General features: G+C 34.2%; 1 protein-coding gene and 1 long non-coding RNA gene across 9 annotated transcripts in view; one reads left to right on the forward strand and one right to left on the reverse strand.

The window, feature by feature from the left end:
- Positions 1-17071, reverse strand: part of LOC137862533 (uncharacterized) — a 453236-nt gene that overhangs the window by 307924 nt on the left and 128241 nt on the right. The gene's annotated exons all lie outside the window — the stretch shown is intronic.
- NR2C2 (nuclear receptor subfamily 2 group C member 2) overlaps positions 1-17071 on the forward strand; it is a 42179-nt gene that overhangs the window by 9339 nt on the left and 15769 nt on the right. For 5 of the 8 annotated variants that reach the window (XM_068694704.1, XM_068694708.1, XM_068694707.1 and 2 more), the window contains 8 exons: positions 4761-4871; positions 7778-7978; positions 9298-9400; positions 10484-10663; positions 12811-12958; positions 14554-14647; positions 15065-15198; positions 16649-16826. In XM_068694704.1, the coding sequence (XP_068550805.1) occupies positions 4761-4871; positions 7778-7978; positions 9298-9400; positions 10484-10663; positions 12811-12958; positions 14554-14647; positions 15065-15198; positions 16649-16826 (1149 nt within the window). Of the gene's footprint in view, positions 1-4113; positions 4139-4760; positions 4872-7777; positions 7979-9297; positions 9401-10483; positions 10664-12810; positions 12959-14553; positions 14648-15064; positions 15199-16648; positions 16827-17071 lie in introns of those variants that run through there. The other 3 variants (XR_011100375.1, XM_068694709.1, XM_068694703.1) reach the window with 2 other exon arrangements.

Raw genomic sequence — 17071 nt, forward strand, 5'->3', positions numbered from 1 at the left:
ATATAGCTGGTTGGTTTTATATTTTAATTCATATTTCAATCACTCCGCTAACTTTTCTTTCAATTCAAAAAACAAGCAACTTAGTCTTTTTTGATTTTTCTTATGTGTTTTTTATAATTTCTGCTTAAGTCTTACAAAGATTCCACCTTTGCAATGCAGCTGTTCTGAACCTCAGAGGTGGGAAATATATTTCTGAGCAGAGGGTTATGTAGTGATAGAACATTATTATATTCAGGATTCAATTTTTGTTCCAGCAAAGACAGCTGCAAATAAGGTATTATAATCCTCTTTCTTGAAAGGCAAATAAAAATCTAGTGTTACGTGGTTATTAAGTATGGGGTCAGATATTTAGCACAAGAATAATAAAACTATAATTTCAGTGGATGTTCTTACATGTTTAAGACTTCATGTATAATAGTTTCCCCCACACTACATAACAATTAGTTGACCTGACATTTTAAGTTGTATCTGTGCTGTAAATGCAATGCTGTAGTTACAGTGATTATTCACAGTTACTATTTTTAGATAAATTTACGGTAAATAACTGTTTTCCATCAAGTAAAGAGCCTGTTTTCAATAGTGAGAACATTTTGGAGCTAAGTTTGGGAGTCCACACATAAGACTTGCTAATGGAAATTCACTGTATTCAAGCTTACTTCCCCAAAAAAATCCAAAACAAAAATAAAACAAAAAAAAATGTACAGTCATTTTTGCCCGAAGTTCAGGTAGCATAACTTAAAATTCCCATTTCTAAAAATTTCAAAATACTTTTTTTTTTGTTTTCATTCATCAATCATCATTGCACCTTCATCCAAATGTTTTGTGATAGAAATTAATCTGAAAAATCACTTGGGCATAACAAACTTACTGCATTAATTCTTAAATGTAGCAAGACTGATCATGCTACTTTGTATTTGTGGGGTCTGGACAAGTTCAGAGTGGCCTACACTCCTTTAAATAAATTAGGTTAATAAACTTTAAGGCTAAAGATGCTCCACAGAAACCATGGTGGATTTTCCTTTTAAATTTTGCCAATTTGAAAATAATTAAAGATGCAGACAAGCTCTTTTCTCAAATTTCATTTAAGAAATACTCAGAGTGCAGGTTGAGGAGCTTAAGAAAGGAGGTGGGAAGCTTGATAACCTGGGAATACCTATCTTCCCCAGATGAAATGAATCTTATTATTAGACAAACTCCTTCAGCAGCTGGCAAAACAGCAGGAACACGTCGATTCTGCTTCCTTGGTTACAGGGAATGATAGTGCACTTGACCTTCAGAGGAGCAGGGTCATAGAGAGGGCATTTTAAAACAATTCTGGTTGCTTTCTTTTATTGGAATCCTCATTAATAGAGGCTGGAGGCAGGTATCTGTGATCTCGCTAAAAGTGACTTCAGCATTTCTTTTGGATTGATTTGACCTCAGAGGTTTATTGAGGGAAAAATGTAAATAAGTCTGCAGGAAGGATTTGACACTGTAAGTACTAGAGTCTGTAGAGTGTATAGCTAGGGAGCTTCAGGAAGCAAACAATATTAAATATACTAAAACTTACTATTCTTCCCTGTCTTTTAATATATGTGTATTTTGATTTTTTTTTTTTTTTTAGCGTAGTGAGATTAGGGTCTTTTGAGGTATCTTTGACGTTATATGAATTTTCTGTCTAAGCCACCATATTAATTGTTACTTTTAAATTATTTTTGATAAGCCTGTGTAAAGTGCACTGAAGTTTCCTGCAAAATAAGGGTGACTTTGTTTCTTTCGTTATCTCTTGAAAGACTTCCAGTCATAAAGAAAAGAAAGTGTATTTAATTTTTATAAACATATTCTAAAATTACAAAAATGTACGGTTGCTGACTTTGGAGGATTATGTTTTTGTATATACAACTTCCACAGTGGCTGCTTTAAACAAGTAATAGAGATTTTTCATGATGTGGTGTTTCTTTTGAACAACACATTAGCATAGTCAGTGTTATTAAGTTCACTTAAAGGATTACACATATGATACGAGTCCAACAAGTGTTGCATGTTTTTGGACTACTGTTGCTTTATTCTATTTATTTATTTTTTACTTAAAGTCAAATTTGTTGCAATCGAATGGGTAGGACTATAATAAATCATCAGAAGTTTATCCTTTCCTGTCCTTTGTGGGTGTATGACAATGCGATGTAGAAATTCAGCTGACAAACAAAATTGCAGAAGAATTTTTTTTTCTCTTGTAATTATGTATTTCAAAAAATATGTTCCCTTTTTGCATTTGACTTTCTACTACAGTTCTTGTTCTGCTGTCAGTCAATGGCTTAAGTATTCAGTCTTGAAGAAAATAAACTTGAGATTTTCAGCAGCCAGAAATTTAAAACTGCTCTTCTTTCACTGTATTAAGTAGGCAAGCCTGAAGAATGAAGTTCTGTGTTTCAGGGTCCTTCTCCATCCTGAGTATGTGTGGGGATGTTAATAAGAGTATAAAATTATATGTGCAAACTGAAACCTTTATTTATAGAAACATTCTTCATTGTGCACCATATCTTCTCAGACAAGTTTTTGGGCAACATATTTTCCATTTTTCAGTTTAATAATTATATTCTTGACTATTTAAACATGAAAATGACATATTGGCAGTTGGTCTCAAACTTATGGAACTTTACAGAGAACTCAGTGCTGGACTTAAGATAGCTGAGTAGTCATAGAATGAGGATGAGAAATAATATGTATATTCAAGGAGACTGTCAAAAAAAAACAAAACAAAAACACCCGTTATATGAGAATGTAGTCCATACTATTAAAATACAGATTTTTTTTGTACTGACGTAGTACTTAGAGCCATAGCTGTATACCAGGACCTTTTTGCAGCAAGTATATTACAAACCCAGAAAAAAATTATTAATGTCATATTATTAAAGTCATATTAATGACTTTTGATACTCTCAAATTCCTTTATAGAATGTAACAATTATTGTAATCAGTCATATACTAAAACTATATCCTGCAGATACTGTGGGACAGTGTAAATGTTTATTTAGGAGGTATTCATGAAAACATAAACTGATTGAAATTGCAATTACAATTGCAATTTTAATTTACAAATATTGTGAGTTACAGAATTTACAATATGAAATTCCCAAAATTCTGAAATCATAAAAATGTAAAATCTGTTAAAATGTAAATAAGTTTCATTTAACGTACAAATCTAAGTTTCTAATTCATTGAGATTATAGAACATGTTTTCCAAAGAATTTTTGGCCTATTCATCTTGCTTTCAAGTAAGTAATTATGGCTTAAATTGAGTGTAGAAGAAATCAGGAGTGCCGTATTCTGCTCTTTTATATAGAGTACATCACTGCAGAGTCTTATGCCCATTCAAATGGAATATCTGTATAAATTTATATTGTAGCAATTCATGATAGTTTTTATTCAGATATGTTGCACTTGTAAAATTTGCTGTTGGCAATCTTCAAAAATTATTGTGTTTTTCCTCTGCATTTTATATAATAACTTTCAATTAAGAATGTGACTGAAAAAATATCCATCTCATACTGTTGTCTATGGTGAACATTTATTTTACTTGCCCTTTCCTGCAGCCTGTCACAGCAAAATAGTACTCTTGTGCATACTGTTACTCAAATATTTTTGTAACGTTTCTGAAAATATTGGTGAATGTGTGCAGTGTATGGCTTTAGAACAAAATTATCTTTTGTTTTGAATTTTCCCACAAGAATTAAAGTATTGATCAACATTTTAGATTATTGACTTGTAAAACGCACCAGGAAAGCAGAGCTTTGATAATGTCACACTAGTGAAATTCTCACTAGAATGATAAGAGATATACCTCAATACATGCTGAATATTTTGGTGATCTGTTGAACTGTGTGTTCCAAAAAAAAGTTGCACCACTATGAAGTAGAAAAGCAGAACAAGTTGGAAAAAGAAAACAGGAAAAATTATGAGTACACTTAACAAGTGGAATTATATTAAATGAATAATTATAAATATTATATAAAACAAATATAACCAGCCATCTTTAAAATTATCTTTTTACCTTAAAATAATATATTGTTAATATTCTTGCTTTTACTTGGAAAATGAAGTGACTGTTGTGCAAGTGGGCTGTAAAGACACCGTGCTTTCAGAGAACTTTATAGATAAGGTAAGGTCAGAGACAAAAAAACTAAATGCTAGTTTGGTCAGATGGAAGGCATGTGCAGATTCCAGCAGAATCCACATATCTACTGACCCATATATGTACTTAGGATTGAGGGCATTTTTAATTAGGGGCTTAAAGAAAGCTTTACTAAATTTGGGCTACCTGAAAATTCAAAAGATGGTTCATAAAATACTTTAAAAAAGAACTAAAGGGTGAAATATTTCACATGACACATTGAGTGTACAGTGTGTTTTGTTTTTACACAAGAAAAAAAAAAAATGGAAGTTGAAAAATGTGTATTCCTGCGTTTCAGTAAACTGAAGAACCACATGGTTTAATTACATTTTCTTTGGTTGTGAAAAATAATAGTTATCCAGTGATTTGAGGTGTTTGTCTCTTTTTTTTGGGGGGGGGGGGGGGGGGGAGGGGATTGGTCATCTATCAGATTCATTCTGGTCCCAAAGAAAACAATGTTCTTATAATTCATTGAAAACTAACTCAAATTGGTTTAGTGACTGTAACCTTTTCAATAAATACAAATTGCATGCTAGGGCCGTCTGCTGTTTAGTAAATAAGTATCTGTGTTTTAAAATGTTAAAATCAGAATTCTCTGTGTTATGTACAGGTGCAGACTGTTCAGACTTCACTATCTGAATCTCCAGTGATGACCAGCCCTTCCCAACGTATCCAGATTATTTCCACGGACTCTTCTGTAGGTTCACCACAACGCATTCAGGTAAAAATCTATTGATTATGTGGCAAACTGTTATAACTTTTTTTTTCCTCTTCCTGCTCTTGATTTATACAAAAGCATACTAAAGTCTATGGAAGATTTCTTTTAAGTTTTGTATGAACAGATCATTTTTATTGCAAATGAAACTTTCTCCTGAAGTACAGTTTAGTGATGACTAGTTGGCTGTATGTAATAATTGAATTGATAATGTAGTCAGTGAGGAATATTTGCAGAATTTAAACTTAGCCTGCATGTGTAAGATGCCTGAGCTCTAACCATAGCAAATGGGCTCAGAACACCTGAGATAATCTCTAAAAGCCTTCTTCTCTCTCCATTGCATGTTTAAAAAGAGCCAGTGGGAGACTCGCCTATTTAGGCTGAAATTAGTCTTGAGGATACTACACAGTGGATTGTCATTACTGGTAGATAATATAAAAATGTATGTAGTGACAAATAATATGAAAATTGTTAGGTATTAATGTTACAAGAGTGTTACAGTACTGATCTTCTTGTCCTCCTCCACCTTGTTCTGTGCCAGTACAATATCCCACTGTACTTTTGCCAGAGGTGATGCTGGAGAAGAGGATCTTGTACTTCAGGGCATTTGGAATGGTCCTGGCAATGCAGCCTCTGTCACAGGATGGACTGTCCTTGAGATATGTTTTGATCAGGGTGGGTGGTACTTGGTCATTGTGATCCAGGAGAACCCTGCCCCTGTGAACAGCCCTGAAAACTTCTTTTTAAATGACATTATCATTTTACTTAATGGTATCATGATGTAATTTTTTTCACTAATATTTTTCAAAGACTCAAATTGTAGCATTTATAATGACATACTTTTTTTTTTTTAAAGAACATAAAAATCACCCACTTCTTATTCAGTCATTATTATCAATGCTTGTCTGATATGTGAAAAGTTACAAAGTCGTCTCTGATTTTTCTTTATAGATAGCACCAATGAGATGTTCTTCAGTTATCAACATATTTAGCTATGTGTTTTAACTAAGATGTATTCCTTTAAAATATGAACAAAAGGTGGAATCAGGCAGCCTTATTGTTTCATATGCTGATTCTCAAGCTTCCGCTATGATGGAAGTTTTCCATTTTTGATTCAGTTGTCTGGTAACATAATCTCTATTTTGCCTGGTAGAGTAACCAAATCAATATTTACCTGTTACTTCATTGCAAGGTAAATGTTCTCACAATATGTATAACTGAAGCATACTGCGTATTTCATCATTCATAAGGTAGGCAACTTATGTTCAATTGTGCAAAAAAAATCTACCTCCTTATATCGCTGATATTTCTGGAAAAAACAGTTAGAGGAAGGAGAGTAGTAGGAAGAGAAAAGTGTTCCTGCTTCCTTAAAACATATCTACAGGCACTATAATAGTGTCAGTCATAAGCTGAGATTAGATTTCAGACTAGTTCCATTCACTAAGATCTGTATGAAAGTGATGGTGGCTGAGAAAAACATGTCAGGGAAAACTCTCAGAGGGTTTAAGAACTTAATTTAACAACACCGGGATTGGGGATTGATGAGTTTTCCTTTTAAATTTTGAGCTTATTCAGAGCTTCTTGTTTGTTGAAGCGAACTGGATTGGAACTCATCCTCTTAAGCACTGAAACTTTTATGCAGATGAGACCAAAAATGGCTTATTCTGTTCTGCGAATATATGACTAATAAATCCCTACAAATGTGTCTCATCCAGAATTTAGTAGTAGACTGGTTTAATCCCCAACTTTAAGTACCGTCTACTTCCTACATGTTCTTTTTAGGTTTGTAATTACAAAATTCGAGGTGAGCCTTTCCTAAAGAGTTTCTGTAACATGGAAAAATCATCATCTCCATAACTTAGTTCCTGCACTCATTGTGGCTTACTACTCTAATGTTGTCTTAAGGCATTCTAATTTAGTAAAACCATTAGCATATGTTTAGAATTCCTGTAAGGCTTTTTATACAAAAAGAACATGACAACTGATTTAAGAAGTCTAGTTAATCAAAATTTAGGAATCTAAATAAGTAAACAACTTTTAAAAAGTTATTGTGACACTTAATGCAGTCAATTTATTAGGAATGTCACGGTGTGTAAACTCTGAAATTTTTTTCAATAGTAATTATTACCCTGGCAGTAAGCTAAATACATAAATGTACTGTACCAAAATAGTTTATAGTCATGTGTATACAAAAGAAATTAAAATCTCAAGAATGTACCATTGTGATTTTTTGTCAGCTGGAATAATTTATAATTATTTATATGAGGAAAATTCTATGATGCTGTCTCATTAGGCAGTGTATAGCTTGGATATATGCCTGCCATTCATCAAGTGCAACGTGCTATGTATTCTCATTTTAGAGTTCTGAGAGAATCAGTAAGGAATACAGGGGTCCTTAACATTACACTTTGTTCTTATTCTGGTTGGGTTCCACTGTGTCTAATTCCTCTTGAACAGTTAAATGCAATTACAACATCTCTCCATCTCTCCTCATTTTTAACAGTATCAGTCTCATACTTTTCACAAGTCTGTTTAGTATTTTCCTTTTGTGTGGTAGGTATGTAAATACAGAAATATTACAGACGTATGTTTTAGGTTTGGTTCTATTGTTTTGCGCTTATGTAGGTAGCTGTAATAACTTTGCACCAGTCTAATAAATTTACAAATATAAAATTAATTAATAATATTAATTATTAATTAATATAATATTAATAATATTAATATTAATAATATGATTAATATTAATAATATTAATTTAATTAATATTAATTAATTAATATTAATAATATAATTAATATTAATAATATTAATAATATTAATTAATATTAATAATATTCATAATAATTAATATTATGAAACAGTATCATATAATTCTGAGACAGAACCATAAAATCCTTCAATATGTTTTACAGATTGTGACAGATCAGCAGACAGGTCAAAAAATCCAGATAGTGACAGCAGTGGACTCATCTGTGTCTCCAAAGCAACAGTTCATTTTAGCAAGTCCAGATGGAACTGGTACGGGAAAGGTGATATTGGCAGCACCTGAGACATCTAATGCCAAACAGCTTATCTTCACAACCACAGACAACATTGTGCCTGGTAGAATTCAGGTAAATACGGTAATTGAGATAAACCAGATCTGTCTATTTCAGTTACTAAGTTTTAGGTGCTTTAAGTATTGAATTGTTTTAAGAGACCGGCAATTGCAATAGTTTTCTAAAGATCTAATAACATGGATATGGAACATATGAGTTGTAGGCTTTCTTTATTCAATCCTAAATCTGCCTGTGTTCATGTTCCTCGTGCATTACATTGCATTCATCATTCCTTGTTGTGATTCTCATTAAAATTCTAACTACGTAAAGACATAAGCAAATACTTAAGCTTGTGAGAGGTGCCAGGATTTCAGGTGGTCTGATAGAGTCACACATGCAGAGATGCAACTTAGCTTGGCAAACTTATGTTCATAATGCAGTACCAAAACACTGGAGTAGGAGTTCTTTGGAGCAGAAGCTGTCGTTTGTTATATTTGCCTGTGGGTCTTGAGCAGAGTCCAGGTCAGAGAGCGCTTTGCAAAACAAATTATGTAAACAATAATCCATCTCTAGTGAAATTTGAGATTTTTTTCCTAGCATTCTTTTTTTTTAGGGGGAAAAAATTACCTGGACTGTATTGCTACTGTTAGAATAGAGAATATCATAGAATCGTTCTATATAGGGAGTATTTTACAGGGAGCAGTATCATTTTTACACAAATATTTGAAAAATTGTGCAAACAGTCTTTTAAAATTTATTTTACAGTGCTACATGGTTTATCTATTGTTACAAATTAGATTTTATTTTTTTCTATTTTTATGTGAAGTGGGGTGTTTTGAACTGAAGTTTTGGGATTCAAGACCTTTGAAAGCCAACTCAGGATATTCTATGATTCTATGAAAACTGAGTTGGAAGGGACCCATAAGGATCATCAAGTCCATCTTTTAAGTTTTCTATAATGGATCTCTGTTTCAGGCTGTCCCCTGTAAACTATGTATTCCTATTAGCTAGAGAGAAGATAAATGGGGGAGCAGTGTATGGAATACAACAATTTTAGACATCTTTGGCTAAAACAGAGCAATTGTTTGACAGTAACTGCAAGAAGGGGATATTACTGTTGAGTGCACAAATGAAGAAACTTACTTCTCCTGAACAAAGTGGGAAGTTCAGTTTGGAATTCATGTTTTGCTCTGGATTCTTTAACAGTCCCATTACTGACAGGAAAAGCTCTCCTTAACTTACATTTTATGCCACTTAATTTCATTCCACGGCTGTCATACTTTTCATATTCTTCACTGTTGATACATTGGTTTTCTGTACACAAAGCTTCTTGCTTTCAAGTCATCAGAAAATACTGGCTAATTACCTCTTTTTGTTCTGAAATTTTGTCTCAGATAGTGACAGACTCTGCTTCGGTAGAACGTTTACTGGGAAAAGCTGATGTTCAGCGGCCTCAGGTAGTAGAATATTGCGTGGTCTGTGGTGATAAAGCATCAGGTAAGGAAGCACAGGAAGCAGTATTCAAGATACCTGACTGAAAGGATTACTAGAATGTAGGGAAGAGGTTTCATGGCTTGCTTGTTTGTTTGTTTTTAAGACTGATTTTAGCCATGCTGTTGGTAAAAGCACTTGAGTCTAAATTGGAAAGAGATAACATTATACTTCTGTATCTATACATACGGAGTAGTTCAGCTCTGCTTGGAAGAATATTAATTTGTACTTCAAGTAGATTGTATGATGAATTGGCTCATGCTGAAAGAGAAAATGATTGCGTAGCTCCTAGTAACTGAGAGACCATTTAAAGCATGAATTCTGTTTCCCCAGAGCTGTAAAAAAGTCTAACTAATCCAAGAAAAAAAAACAAAACACTTCTCAGTGCTCTCTAACAAACTTAAGACTTCTTGGTAGTTTTTTGCTTTTTACAATCACAGAAAAAGGCAAGTAGATATCATGCAACTCCTTGGTGTTTCAGAACCGTGCAGTTTCAGGGACTACTAGATAAAAATTCTACATTATCCGAAGAAGAAGATTGTGCTTTCATGTTACAGAGAGAGTGACCCCCTCTTTCTTTTTCGTATTCTTTTTTTTATTGTTTTCAAGTGTTTGTGTAATTAAAATGATACCAGAATTGATGTGCACAGGAGTTTTGACTTAACATTACATTTCAGATTTTATTCAGAAATTACTTATGTTCTGAATTTACTTAAATGTTTAGCATGTGTGTTCTTTTAATGTAACTTTAAACATGCAATACCCTTTGTATAGTTTGTATCCTATTACCTGTAACAGCAGATAGAATTGCATCTGTACTTGGTCAGAATGGGAGCTGCCATTTCACAGGCCTCTTTCTCAAATGTAGGCTTAGCCTTCCTCTCTTTTTTCCACTTACCAACCTAAAAGGCCTGATAATAGGTAAAAAAGAAACATCTCGTGAGACTGCAACAATGCTTTCACAGTCCAAAATGATGGCAAGAAAATAAACGTAAAGGGTGACTTTTGCAATGTTTTACTTGGCTAAGATAAATATTTTTATGTTAAAATGAGTAATTTCCATCTGATAACAATATATATGCTTCCTAGGTCGTCACTATGGTGCTGTCAGTTGTGAGGGATGCAAAGGCTTCTTTAAAAGGAGCGTGAGGAAGAATTTGACCTACAGTTGTCGTAGCAACCAGGATTGTATCATCAATAAACACCATCGGAATCGCTGCCAATTTTGTAGACTTAAGAAATGTCTAGAGATGGGCATGAAAATGGAATGTGAGTGTTAAGTACTCAATGTGAGACTGTGCCTAACAAGTAAAAAATACGTGGCCTACCATTGCTTTTTAGTGTGTTTTCTCTATTTCATTCTGTTGCTTGGAAGAGACAGAACTCGACAGCTGTATATTTCACCTTTCTTTCCTCACCATTTTGTGTTTGAAGTGTAACACTGATTTGTTTTGAACAATATCTCATATTACTGCAGTTCTTGAGGAACCCAGTTAGATCTTCACTTAGAATGCATGTTACAAACAGTGTGTGGTTATAGTAGAAAATATTTTAACATGTATCATATATGGACATGTATATGAGTCTAACATTACATGTTCAGAATAATGCTTTCCTACTGGTTTATTTTTCTCCCATTTTATCCAGTGATGGGAAGTGGTTGATGTCCCCCCCCCCTTTTGTTTGTTTTCAGTATTAGTTTGATCATTTTTGAACAGCATTATATTATGAGACATTGTATAAATGGTCATATTTTGAACAATATACTTTTCCTGTTTGCAGCATTCACTACAACTCCAGTGCTAGCATCTATACACCTCTTTCAATGCATTTTCATTACAATTTATAGTACCCCCTGCTTCTGCACTCAGAATTTCACAAAGCCTATTCTGTTTTGTTCTGTTTTGTTTTTTCTGTGATAAATTTAAGGAGAATTTAAGGTGAAGCAAATTATTTTTCTACTTTAATCTAAGCAAGATGAGTTCCATCCTCTGAGTTACTATGGAGGCAGAATTTTAATCTGTAAACAGAGAGATCTTTGTTATATTTGCACTTTGGATCTCCAAAAGCATAGTTAGGATTCTTGTGCTGTGCACACTGTGCTGAGTGTAGTGGGTGACACTTGTGCTGGAGAGACTGCTACATTTCTAGAAGCTAAACCTTTCTTAGCTCAGTGTGGCTAGGATTCATGTTCACTAATTTTTCTGGGCACTGGGTCAGGTTTCTGATTAATACTCTTGTATCCACCAAGCCAAGAAGATGGATGTACCTACTTAATAATTCTCTAAACTTCCCTGACACTTAACAATATTAGTAAAAATAAGAGCAGGAAATAAATAACTTCTTGGTTATGAGGATACAGAGAAATATATCTGTATTTTAGTGTTGCATTCAAAAGGGCTATACAGTATGGTAGAATTTTTTGTTTGTTAATAATGTTATTTTTGTAGAGTAGTAACTGCTGTACGATTAATTGGTAAAATGAATAACACAGAAATATTGTCTCCATTTATATTGTGCCTTACATTTGCATAGTATTGTGAGAATTAGTACAACACTTCATGGCAATAATACAAATATTTTTTTATTCTTTTATTAGTTTTATTATCCATTAGTTTTATTAACCATTGTTTCAGGTGAAAAAAATGTATGCAATTCATTCATGTGCCAAACTATAGAGTGACCTACATGCCAGATATCTTTCTGTAATCTGCTTAATACTAATATGGTGATATTTTAAATATGCACTTCTCACTTGCCTTATAATAGCAAAATTACTCTTACTATTTTTATTAGATAATTTACTGTGCTTTGGAGACTAAGCCTATTTTCTTCCAGTTTTCAACTTGAAATATTTTAAATTCTGAAAAGGTTAATTTTAGAAAACTGCTTCCTAATTGTCTGGAATGAGTGAATGAATGAGTCAATTGCATATCATGCAGAGACTCCTCACCCAGGGAATTAAGCTGCATCTCTCATAACGTTATGATTCAGGAGCTAACTTGCCTGTCTTGACTTTTTCTGGGTTCATTCTGAGTTTGTGTTGATTTTCGTCATCTGGAGTATGACTGAGTCTTGCATTTAAGTATAACTTTACCTGTAAAACAAGCATTTTTTTTAAATGTATGTTGCAGAATGCTCTGTCTCTTTAAATACCAGTGAAATAGTAAGCTTTGCTTGTAGTTCAGTAAAACTTAAAGCAAATGATCAATCTGTGCCTTCCTTAGTTAAATGTACTTGGTCATGGGTATAGTAGAATTGGAAGCCATATTTCTTCAGTTGTCTAATTAAATTTGAGTTTCATGCTGAACTGACATACCACCATAATGATTTAAACACAAATTCTACTATGTGATTATTTTGGTAATATTCGTATGAATTACTTTCTTTCAAATCTTCATGTTTCTATCCTGTAGCGGTTCAAAGTGAAAGAAAGCCTTTTGATGTGCAACGTGAAAAACCAACCAACTGTGCAGCTTCCACTGAAAAGATATATATCAGAAAAGACCTACGAAGCCCTTTAATAGCAACTCCAACATTTGTGGCAGATAAAGATGGGGCACGGTGAGTAAATCAATATAAAACAAATCTTGTCTAAGGTTATTTATGCATTGCAGGCACAACTGTTCTGTCTTCCCCTGTGCTCTAAAGCATTGGTCAAAAAGAGCTGTTTCACAGGCCATTGGTTTCCATTACCAAGATCAACATCATATGCTCTGCTTCTCATCAAAGTTTTTGCCTGAGTACAGCTAGGTGGTTCTCAATTTAAGTACTGGCTGTTGCCCAGACAGACCAAAGCACAAGTGGGGCACACATGTGATATGTAAATAACAAACACGTAGACCTACTGCGTGATGGACTCACGTTGGCACTTTTTTGAAATCAAATCCACCAATAGCAGACCCAGCATTCACCTTCCTGAGTACTGTAGCAGAAGAGGCTGCAGTGACTGCTGATACAGATCCGCAAAAAATGGTCTTAACAGTGTCAGCAAAAGAATAGTAGTTTCCTTTTGCTATATGGGAGATACTCCTAGGTGGTTCTCATGCTCTCAATTTTCTCCATAGGCAATGTGTGTGGAAATGCATGATATTCTATCATATTCTTAATAAACAGAGATAATTTTTCTTTCTGAATAAATTAGAACTCTATTAAAATACCACATTTTGAAAACTACCAGTCCAGTTAGTGAATGAATAGACGATAATCACCTAAAAGTACTGGATCTCTATATTCAGTTGGTTTGTGTGTATATTCTTTGTTGAACAAGTGAAACTGCAGTTAGGAGGGTTAAGCAACAAATTTCTTTAGCTGTTTCAGTGTTTCTTGTTTGCTAATCAGTTTGTTCATAAATACTGCTCATAGACACATCTGCTACCTCAAATTTCCTTGTGCTGCAGATGGCTTTCCACACTACAAACGATATTATATTCATTAAGTGTGACCCTATTTATGTAGGACTCACATTTGCATAAAGTATGATAATTTGCTTCCTGTGGTACTTAACAATGTTAGTGTCAAGGCCTGAACCAGTCATGCATTACTCATTTGTGTTGGGTTATGCAGATTTGGACTGTTGCAAAAGTAACAAATTTCTTATTACTGACTGCAAAGAGTTCCCACTGCCTCCCTAATTAGATACAGCAGAGAGAAATTATGCTTGGTCAAAAAGACAGAAGAAAAGGCAGCAGAAATTTTACGCAGAACTTTTGCATTACAAAATAGTTGTATAATAAATGTATTTCCTTGACTCAACTTTTTTTTTTTTTATTTAGTGCTGTCCATCTAACTTGGAATGCACAGTTACGCCTTCTGCAACTCTAAGGCATAACTTTAGATCTGCTATGTGGTTTCTGAAGTTATGAGAAGACAACAGCTTTCATAAGACAGAATAAACCAGTGACAAAAGCAAATGAGAGGATATCTCCTTTGGGAAGTTGTCACTGCTTTTGCACAGGAAATGAAAATGTGTTCCTGTCTTTCAAGCTACATTTTGGAAGCAGTTTCAGAAAGGCTAAAATTCTGATGAAAAATCCTGAGTTTCATTAAATTGCAAATTTAAAAAATTGTAATTGTTTTATTCTGACGTGAGTTGTTACATATTTTTCTGATTAATACAAACCACTATTAACTGTCAGATGCCTTATGGTTTTCAACAGGTCAGCAGGTCTTCTTGATCCAGGAATGCTTGTGAATATTCAACAGCCTTTGATCAGGGATGATGGTACAGTCCTCCTAGCTGCTGACTCCAAGGTATGGATGCTTTCAGTTAAGTTCTGAACAGATCTACACATATAGATTATTTTAGCTGTGTACATAGATGCAAAGCATTCTTGCTCATGATAGGATAAGGTTGGGGTGAGTCTAAAGATCTGTAGGAATGCAGGTAATAAGCTGATCAACAGGGATGTGATTTCTTTTCACAGGCATATTAATGCCATAGCTATTCCCCACATGATATGCCAGAAGAGGTTAAGATTGATGATCAGAGTAAGGTTAAAAGATCATTGTGAGTCAAATGTGATCCATTGTTCTTTCTGTAGGTGTTTCAGGGAAAGGAAAGGAAAAGTACATAAGGGAAGAAGAACACAAAGATTAAGAATGGGGGAAAATACATGTATGATATATCACCTATAATTCTTACCCACTAATACGGTTCTTCTTGTTTAGGCTGAGACAAGCCAGGGTGCTTTAGGAACACTAGCAAATGTTGTAACATCTCTTGCTAACCTCAGTGAGTCACTAAATAATGGAGATACTTCTGAAATTCAACAAGAAGAGCAATCTGCAAGTGAGATTACACGGTATGCATTTATATTTGCATCTTATTTAGCAGTTTGTATTCTGTATAGCGCGCACTTAAGACTCATTCATCCATGTAATTTGGCATTGTGACATCAAATACAGTAGAGATTGCCCAGTACTTTGAAATGCAAAACTAATTATTTGGAAATCCAAGCTTGGCTGTTGTCTTCAGCCTGTAGTCCTCTTGGGAAGAGCTGTATCTTGTGTTATAACTGTAGTTATAATACGGCTAAACCAGATTTCATGCTAAGAAAAGTAATCATAGAATCATCTGCTTTGGAAAAGACCACCGAGTTCATGAAGTCCAGCCATCAACCAGACCTACTGAGTCCCACCACTAAACCATGTCCCTCAGTGCCATGTTCATGCATCTCTTAAATATCTCTTCAGGGACAGGGACTCCACAACTTATGTAGGTAGCCTTTTCCAATGCTTGAATAAATGACTAGTTCGTAAACTTGACTGACTCTGAAAATAGTAATACTTTGGTACTGCAGTATTTAATAGGCTTATTGTATGGAAGTTTCTCCTGTGAAGTGTTCATTGCCCTTAGATCTACTCCTTGACAGTCTGTATTACTGCTGCGTTCTCTGTGTTGTACTGCCAAAATACCTTTTGGTAATGTAGGAAAAATGTAAAACTAAGATTAGTAAACATCTTGTTTAATGTTTAGAAGGAATTTGAAGACTGTTGTCATTATTAGTGATGAAAACCAACACAGAATGTCAAAGTTTCCAGCAAGGCTTGAGATTTTTAGCATTAGGGTGATGGTGTTTGTGGTTTTGTGTTGTTTGTTTTGGGGGAGGTGTTGGGGGGGTGTTGTTTGCTTGTTTTATTTTTTGAAGGAAAACATGCATTGGTCTTATAGTGAAATTTGAAAAATATTGGGCCTCAAAACTGTCCAGTGTCTTTCAGGTAGATTTTTAAGAGGCGTTTAAGTGTTTAATCAAGAGTATGTCCATATCTTGTCTTAAGGAGAAGGAAATCAAGGCATGCTGTTTAGAAGGAGATCACTGCATTCTCTGTTGTTCCAAAGAATGGATTAGTAGCAATAGGGACTGCAGGGTGTTCTCTAGAGTGCACCTGGGCTTTGTGAGGTTTCACATAATCTATTATAAATTTTCAAGGTGAGAAGAAGCAGGTAGTGAACAGTAAGCGGAAGAATCCCATTTACTAGTACAAATACTAGTATAAAACAATTAAAAGTTTAAAAAGGATTTATAGTAGTAAAAAATTCCCCCCTTACAGGTAAAGTCTTTTATCAGCTATATGTGGGCAGTCCCTGTATAATGTCCGAGCAGTACAAAGGAACCAGGTTGTAATGAAAAATCTAGCTTGGTATCTTCATGGTTCCTGTATACTGAGTTGGAAATGCTTCACAGTGTTTTATATGACCAGTACTCTGAAATTTTTAAAGGCTTTTTCACTGTCTATTACTTCTTTTTGCAGAGCATTTGATACTTTGGCTAAAGCACTTAATACCACAGATGGTACAGCTGCTCATAACTTGGCAGATGGGATGGATCCTACAGGAGGAGGGAATATTCATGTAATCAGTAGAGATCAGTCAACACCAATTATTGAAGTGGAAGGACCCCTACTTACAGATACACATGTCACATTTAAGGTATATGTATCTCGAAATGTCTTACTAAACAAGCTGACATAAAAGATATAACCCAAAATGAGTTTACCACGTCTTCTTTATATTTGCAAAATTAAATGTAACAATCTAGAACACCTGGTTTAGCATGCTGGTGTTAGCATCTAATGCTTTTTTCACTCTCGCAAGCTCTATCTGAAGTGTATAGATACTATTTCATAAGACTCTTTCCTCGACATCAGGATGCTTTAAAACTTCTTTCACTTGCC

The sequence above is a fragment of the Anas acuta genome, chromosome 11 (genome assembly GCF_963932015.1).
Source record: "Anas acuta chromosome 11, bAnaAcu1.1, whole genome shotgun sequence".
Classification (NCBI taxonomy): Eukaryota; Metazoa; Chordata; class Aves; order Anseriformes; family Anatidae; genus Anas; species Anas acuta.